This window comes from Acanthochromis polyacanthus, chromosome 22 (genome assembly GCF_021347895.1).
Source record: "Acanthochromis polyacanthus isolate Apoly-LR-REF ecotype Palm Island chromosome 22, KAUST_Apoly_ChrSc, whole genome shotgun sequence".
Classification (NCBI taxonomy): domain Eukaryota; kingdom Metazoa; phylum Chordata; class Actinopteri; family Pomacentridae; genus Acanthochromis; species Acanthochromis polyacanthus.
Window position 1 is genome coordinate 7,247,620 of NC_067134.1, and position 8,363 is coordinate 7,255,982.

Genomic DNA, 8,363 nt, shown 5'->3' on the forward strand with positions numbered 1-8,363 from the left:
GATGAAAATCTCATATGAATTAGCACAAAACAACAAAATCAAGACAAGAAATGACACAAAGGGACAATAACCTGACAAAAATAAGATAAAGCAATAAACAGCGTGTCTAAAACGTGATCTAGAGAGTTAAAATGATCCAGTTATTGGTTGCTAAGCTCCAGTTTAAAGCTCTTAAAGTCTTAAGGTCGTTAATGCCTCAGGGTGTTTTATTGTGAAAGTCTGGCCGAAGTCCACAGCATTTCTTATGTAACTGGATTGTGTTCCCGGACGGATAAAGTCGGCAGCCGGCAGCAGCGGAGCTCAGTCTGGAACCAGCGGGAGCAGTGCACTCTGGGAAATCTCAGGACGACATGCAGTCGATCATCGCTAAGAACGGGTGTGAGACTCCAGAGCCAGTGAAAGCTCAAGTTAAAGGTGAGATCATTCCGTCTGTCGGTACGAGCTGCTGGGAGGCATAAAAACACCTCCAGATTCATTAATGGGAAGATTGTCTGGTTTCTGGTCAGGAAACACAAATCTCTGGGACACTTTTCACCTTTTTCTGACATTTAGAGACGAATTCAATCAACAGATATGAGCTGTTCTAGTGCTGATAGGGAACATGGTGGTGGCAGCATCATGATTGAAGCACGGTGGTGGCAGCATCATGATGTGAAGCACGGTGGTGGCAGCATCATGATGTGAAGCACGGTGGAGGCAGCATCATGATGTGAAGCACGGTGGTGGCAGCATCATGATGTGAAGCATGGTGGTGGCAGCATCATTAAGTAAAGGACGGTGGTGGCAGCATCATGATTGAAGCATGGTGGTGGCAGCATCATGATGTGAAGCATGGTGGTGGCAGCATCATTAAGTAAAGGACGGTGGTGGCAGCATCATGATGTGAAGCATGGTGGTGGCAGCATCATGATGTGAAGCACGGTGGTGGCAGCATCATGATTGAAGCATGGTGGTGGCAGCATCATGATTGAAGCATGGTGGTGGCAGCATCATGATTGAAGCATGGTGGTGGCAGCATCATTAAGTAAAGGACGGTGGAGGCAGCATCATGATGTGAAGCATGGTGGTGGCAGCATCATGATTGAAGCATGGTGGTGGCAGCATCATTAAGTAAAGGACGGTGGAGGCAGCATCATGATGTGAAGCATGGTGGTGTTATCATTAAGTGAAGCACGGTGGTGGCATCACGACAACATTTCTTATCAGTCCTGGAGCACGCTGACCTTTTTTTTCCTGCATCAGCGACCATTCTTCAGTCTTTGGACGGTGTTTATCGTTTGCATTTAGATTTACGACTGCTGATAACGAGGTTGGGGGTAAATAAATCCTCTGTTCCTTAATGAGGGCCTAATTAAAACTGCCTTCCTCACAGTGACCTGTAGTTACCTTCCCTCTGCAGGATCCATCCCGTCATGGCTGCAGGGCACTCTGCTGAGGAACGGACCCGGCCTCTTCTCGGTGGGAGACTCCCAGTACAACCACTGGTTTGACGGCCTGTCGCTCATCCACAGCTTCACCTTCAGGAACGGTCAGCGGATGTTTGAAAGAGAAATATCTCAGCATGTGAAGGGAAACCAAAGAATAACATACTGAGGTTGTTGACTTTGTTGTTTCAGGAGAGGTGACATACAGAAGTAAGTTTCTGAAGAGCGACACCTACAAGAAGAATGTCAAGGCCGACAGGATCGTTGTTTCTGAGTTTGGAACCATGATCTACCCCGATCCCTGCAAAAACATCTTCTCAAGGTGCAGTAGATCAGATCCACCACAGTCCCATCAAGAGACAAAGGAACTAGGATACTGTCAGACTCTTACAGACCTCCTTTAGTCCATCTAGAACACTTTGAGATCTACTTCTGTCTTTCCAAAATGACTGAACCATCGTAGAAAGCCATGTAAAATGACTCAGAAAATGGTCCAAAATTATTTAATATTGAAGTCTTCATGTAAAATTTAACTAAACATTGATGGATTTGCCCAAAATGACAAGAAATCTTCAACAGAGACTGAAAAATTGTCCAAAATGACTCAAAATCTATCCACAATGACTAGAAAGGTTGCTTGAAATGACTGAAAGACTCAAGAGTTATGACTAAAAGATTGTCGTAAAAGACCAAACCTGTCTCGTTGCTGCTAAATTCTCAAAAATGACAAAAAGCTTTATCCAAAATTACTAGAAAATGTTCAGAACTTTCCCTAAATCACCCAAATTTGCCCAAAAATCACAAAAACTTGCCCAAAAGATTCAAAATTTAACCGAAATGACTAAAACATTGTTTTAAATAACAAAATAGGGCAAAACGAGTAAAACGGTGCCAAAGTGACTTGAAAATAAAGTCTACATTGTAAAACTGTCCAAAAGACAACAACTTCTTAAAAATTTAGGCGAAGTGAAGTTCGCACTAAATTACTCAAGAAAATTGTACAAAATGACAAAAACTTGTTTAGAATTTCTCCAAACTTTATCCAAAATGACTAGAAGATTGCTTAGAATGACAAAACCTGTTCAAAATTTTAAAAAAATGTAGACAAAAAGACCAGAATGTTTCCACAATGACTCAATATTTTGCCTAAAATGACCAAAATTTACTACAAAATGCCTAGAAGACTAACATGACTAAAACTTTGTTACTTGTTAAAAAAGTCGTCAAATTGAATCCATAATGACTAAAAGATTGTCTGGAATGACAATATATGGCCAAAATCAGTGAAACTGTGCCTAAAATGACTTGACAATAAAGTCGACATTGTCAAAAAATGTCCAAAATCCAAAAAGATGCATCTAAAATAACAACTGTCAGAAATGACAAAAAATGACAACTAAATGTCCAGAGATCTGGTTTAGTCTATTCAAGATATTGTGTTTACTGCAGTAAACTGAGTCTGTCCAAGACTTGAGATCTTCCTTTGTCCATCTAGAACACCTTGAGATCAACTTTAGTCGATTGAAGCTGTTTAGTTTGTTCTGTTTCACTTTATTCCAGTTAAACAGAAACATGCTTTAGCCTCTAGAGAATTAGTTTCAGTCCACTCAGGAGACAAAGACTTTGGTCCATCCAGGATCTGTAAAGATCTCTTTGGGAGACCGTCAGATTCTTCCAAGATGTGCCAGGAATAATTTAGGGTGTATGCTGAAGAACCTTTGGTCTTTCCTCACCAGGGCGTTCACCCACCTCTCCAATGTCATCCCAGACTTCACCGACAACAACCTGATCAACATCATCCGCTACGGTCAGGACTACTACGCCTCCTCCGAGGTCAATTACATCAACCAGATCGACCCTGACACCCTGGAAACTGTCAGCAAGGTGAGTTTGTCTGCACCTGCTCCTTAAAAGCTCCTCAAAGTTCCTCAGATCCTCCTAGAAAACATTTCCGCTGCATTCCAGATGAACTACAGGAAACACATCGCGCTGAACTTAGCGACAGCTCACCCCCACTATGATGCCGAGGGCAACACCTACAACATGGGTACCGCCATCATGAGCTTCGGCCGGCCCAAATACATCATCTTCAAAGTCCCAGCAGACGCTTCAGGTACGACAGTGATCATCTGGTTTGTCCTCAAAAGACTCTGAACCCTCAAAGATTGGTGCTTCATGTTGGTGTCGGAGTTTTCAGGATTGAAGGTTTTCAGTGACAGGAAGTTAAAGTGGTACTTACCGAGTCTTCTGTTCCAGATAAAGAGCACAAGAAGCCGGCGCTGAGGAAAGTGCAGCAGGTCTGTTCCATTCCTTTTCGCTCCACACTGTTCCCGAGCTACTTCCACAGCTTCGGCATGACGGAGAACTACATCGTGTTCGTGGAACAGGCCTTCAAACTGGACATGGTCAAACTGGCCACGGCCTACTTCAGGGGCGTCAACTGGGGGGGCTGCCTTAAGTTCGACAAGGACGACATCGTAAGGCCTCAACCTTTAACTTCTAGTCTCACTTCCAGCAGCTCATGCAACCAAACTGACTGAATAAATCTATTCTCACATAAAGGTCAAAATATACATTAAAAGACAGGAACACCAATGAGGACAATAAGTAGGGTCCTATTCTTGGTTCTTAGATTTTAAGTTTGGTTCTGTAGTCATCTCTGAGTTTGGAACCATGATCTACCCCGATCCCTCAAAGAACATCTTCTCAAGGTGCACTGGATCAGATCTACCACAGTCTCTTCCAGAGACAAAGGAACTAGGATACTGTAAGACTCTTAGAGATCTCTTTCAATCCATCCACAGTACAGGAGGTCCTGGATTTACGATTCACGGCATTTTGTCATCGTTACATCAGAACTGGTTACTTAGAACTAGCTGGCGAGTGGAGCAGACGAATACATCGTCACATGGCTTAATTACACAGCACTGGTCACTGGTATTCATGACTTTTCTGAAGAGCTGATCAATATCGTGATGTACGTGACGGCTTTGTTTACATTTTCGCTGACGGCAAAAATCAACTTACATTGCGCCGTAGGAACGGAACTTCAACGTAAGTCGAGGACCCTCTGTACCTTTAGATCTACTTCAGTCTGTCCAGTCCACAGAGATCTGGTTTAACACATTTCATCTCAGTCCAAGACTTGAAAAACCAGCTCTAGTCTGTCCAAGACCTGAAATCTCTATTAGTCCAGATGCACAGAGATCTGGTTCAAGTATTCAGATGTACAGTTATTGTCTTGTACTCCTTGTGGACGCCTAAACAGGCTAACAACTCCTATTATCACTCTGCTAAGCTGTTGCAGGTAACAAGTTAGCAATCAGCTGCCTTCAGTTCATCAACAGACACAGAACATCAACACTATCTCTTTGGGGTTGAGTTTGTGAGTTTGATTTTTTTTGAAGAACTTGACCTCAGTACCACCTAAAAAAGGCCAAACTAACCAACTTAACGGTTACCTTCTCAGAACTTGCTCCACGTCATCAACAGAAAGACGGGAAAGGCGATCTCCACCCGTTTCTACAGCGATGCCATGGTGGTTTTCCACCACATCAATGCCTACGAGGACGATGGCCACGTGGTGTTCGACCTGATTAGTTACAAAGACGGCAAGCTGTACGACATGTTCTACCTCCACAACATGAAGCAGGAAACCGACAGCTTCATCGAGACCCACAAGAGCTTTTCACAGCCCATCTGCCAGAGATTTGTCCTGCCGCTCAACGTCGACAAGGTATGACTAGAATGAAAAATACACTGAATCTTGTTTACTTTCAGCTCTATTAGCCAACAAATGTCATGTGTCCGTTGCCCAGGAGTCTCCAAGAGGATCCAACCTGGTGACCCTGAAGGACACTTCGGCCCAGGCAGTGATTCAGGAGAACGGATCGGTCTACTGCCAGCCAGACACTCTGTTTGAAGGTTTGTTTTCCACCATGATTTATAATAAATCCTGTCTAATCCGCCTGATCTAACAAATGGCTCCTCCTCAGGTCTGGAGCTGCCGGGAATCAACTACAACTTCAATGCGAGGAAGTACAGATACTTCTACGGCTCCAGGCTGGAGTGGTCTCCACATCCCAACAAGGTTAAACTAAGCACAAACAAGCTCTGACCTTCATCAGCTCCAAAAACAGTACAGGACTCCAGATAACATTCAGTTGATTTCTGTCCCATCTAGTTTCCATGTTTCTTTCTAGACCTCCCAGGGTAAACAAGGAATCAGATGCTTAGAGATGGTTACCACATCCAAGGAAGGAAACAGGAAAACAACTGTACGGGACTCTTTTGAGGTCCGTTAAACAGTTTAAATCCTTTAGCAAGGATTGACTGGAGTCAGAAGTTCATCCTTGGAGATTTCGACTCTTGGCTCTTGACTGGAGAGTTAACTTTGACAAAACTAGAGGGTTCAAACCAGGCTACTAAATGAAACAGGACTCTGGTTCCAATTTGAGGGTTTTCTCTCTGAACTTCTTGGACTGGCACAAAACGAATGCAAGAATTAACCAAGAATCTTCCAAAGACAGACAACATTAGAGATCATGCAAAGAACACAAACGTTTCAACAAAACTTCTTGATCATCATCCAGTAGTTGTTGGGAATGTTTCACTCTAAACCACACAAACCGACAACAATCCATGACTTAAACGTCTCCCGTCCAACAGATCGCCAAGTTCGACATCATCACCAGGACGCACATTGAGTGGAAGAGGGACAACTGCTTCCCTTCGGAGCCAGTCTTTGTTGCATCTCCGGGCGCCGTGGAAGAAGACGACGGTAAGTCCGTCGCCTCGGAACTGACCAAAGGAACGTTTTCGGTCCTTCTGTGGTTCTAAAGGTTTGCGTTTTCCTTCCTCCAGGAGTCATCCTGTCATCCGTCATTTCTCCAGATCCCAACATTTCTCCATTCATGCTCGTCCTCAACGCCAAAACCTTCGAGGAAATCGCCCGAGCCTCCATCCCCGCCAGTGTCCACATGGACCTTCACGGACTCTTCATCCCGGCTGTCGTTTGATTCGTGATGGAGTCCATTTTTTAATGTTTTTAAAGGATAACATGAACTCTGAACTGTTTATATTTAGTTTAAAAGCACTTTTAAGGCAGATTGCACAGATTTTTTTTTTCAGAAAGACAGGAAGTCATGCTGTAGGTAAACCCATAGACAGGCCGATTAATCCTAAAAAACCTCCTGGGCCTCATGAGAACGTCGCTTTAATGACATCCTGAGGCCCAGAAATCGGTTGTTAAATGGTGTTTTAGACTGAAATGTTCCTCATTCTACCCGTCACTACTAAAGGGTTGTAGAAGTTGTCAATATTTGCACAAGGCAGCAGCAGCGATACTCACCACGTCTGGTTTGGACTGATTTTCTGTTATTCTGTTTGGTAACTTTCACTGTCAGTTGTCAGAGGGTTCTTGAACTCCAGAATATTAAACACTTAGTGTTAAAGAATAAAATGCTAACAGAAGAATTAATGGTCTGAACCCCATTTACAGCACCATTTATCAACCAGAACCTAATAAATAACGCAGAATCGTCACATTCTCTATGTTCACACGGTTTTAGAACTAAAACCAATTCGACGTGTTTCTGTTAAAAGCTAAAATGTGAAGTAAAATTGGAGTTTTCCGCTGAACACACAGTGGAAACTGATAGAAACCGTAAATAGCTAAATATCTGCAGTCTGTGGAACTCCATTATCTCCATGGTTGGTAACACCTGGAAACATGTTGGACATGTTGTCATTTTTATAAATAAATAACCAAAAAAATGTCTATTTTTGTTCTCTAATTATTCTCAGAATGACAGCAGGGAGACCAAACTGTCTCAAAATTAACCAAAACCAGACACAATATGAAAAAAAGCAATACAAAATAACGCAAAATGAGACAAACTCACAAAATACAAGAAATAAAATGACAAAAAAATGACAAAAATGAGACACAGACGCAAAAAGGACAAAGCTGACAAGAAAGGGGACAAAACAACCACAGAAAGATATTAAATGTTATAAATTCAAACTAAACTAAAACCTTGAAGCAACATGTCCAACATTTTCCATTTTTATTAAAAAAATAAATTCAAAAAATTCTGATTTGTTTTGTTTTGAATTCTTCTGGTTTCAACAAGTTCTGTTTATGGAACTAAAATAGGAAAGGAAACAAAGATGTACTTTTGCAATAATTATCTGCAGGAAAATAAATGTTTTATATTTTTCAAAATAAAAAAAATCAAGTTTCTTTATAAAAAGTCTAGTCATGGTTTTGTATGTTTTTGTGTGGATTTCTGCACATAGTTTATCACTTTATATGGTAAAAAAGGAAATGTTAAAGAATACCAAATAACTGACTCCAGATATATTAATCTAGAGGATGAGCCAAATTTGATGAATCCATTACCAAGAACAGGAAGTGAAAAGTTTTAAACCAAATTCAAAATGGCCAAAAGTTGGGCGTGGCCAGTCTATGGAACGTTCAAGTCAAAGTTAATTCCAAGGATTTTAAATCAGAATGTCATGCTACCTGGAGATATAACGCAGGGAATTTCTATGTGTAAAAAAGTTTTTTTTTCAAATTTTGATGATGAACTTCCATACAACCACATACTTTATCACCATATATGGTAAAAAAAGAAAAAGAAAAAGGAAATGTTAAAGAATACCAAAAAACTGACTCCAGGCATTTTAAACATCCCATAAACTAGAGGATGAGCCAAACTTGGGGGATTAAATACACAGAATTCAAAGTGGAAAATACGTTTCAAACTAAATTCAAAGTGTCCGACATGTGGGAGTGGCCAATCTATGAAAGTTTCGTGTCAAAGTTAATTCTAAGGAATTTAAATCAGAACCTGACGCTAGCTGTAAATATGATGCAGTAAATTTAAACATGCTATTTTTTTTCATTTTGGCAGTGATGGACTTCCATAAACTACA

General features: G+C 41.5%; 1 protein-coding gene across 1 annotated transcript; it reads left to right on the plus strand.

Moving 5' to 3' along the window:
* The first annotated feature begins 291 nt into the window (after positions 1-291).
* Positions 292-7,392, plus strand: bco1l (beta-carotene oxygenase 1, like). The gene is made up of 11 exons (XM_022221059.2): positions 292-414; positions 1,400-1,528; positions 1,617-1,746; positions 3,161-3,308; positions 3,390-3,537; positions 3,681-3,901; positions 4,894-5,160; positions 5,243-5,348; positions 5,420-5,514; positions 6,093-6,204; positions 6,288-7,392. Exons 1-11 carry the CDS (start codon positions 351-353, stop codon positions 6,440-6,442), a joined length of 1,575 nt encoding a protein of 524 aa, XP_022076751.2. The 5' UTR covers positions 292-350; the 3' UTR covers positions 6,443-7,392.
* The last annotated feature ends 971 nt before the right edge of the window (positions 7,393-8,363 follow it).

Excerpts from the sequence above, each read along its gene's own strand:
- bco1l (XM_022221059.2), top strand. The coding sequence starts at position 351 with ATGCAGTCGATCATCGCTAAGAACGGGTGTGAGACTCCAGAGCCAGTG. Across the intron at positions 415-1,399 it reads AGTGAAAGCTCAAGTTAAAG|GATCCATCCCGTCATGGCTG; the intron begins GTGAGATCATTC and ends TTCCCTCTGCAG. Across the intron at positions 6,205-6,287 it reads CGCCGTGGAAGAAGACGACG|GAGTCATCCTGTCATCCGTC; the intron begins GTAAGTCCGTCG and ends TCCTTCCTCCAG.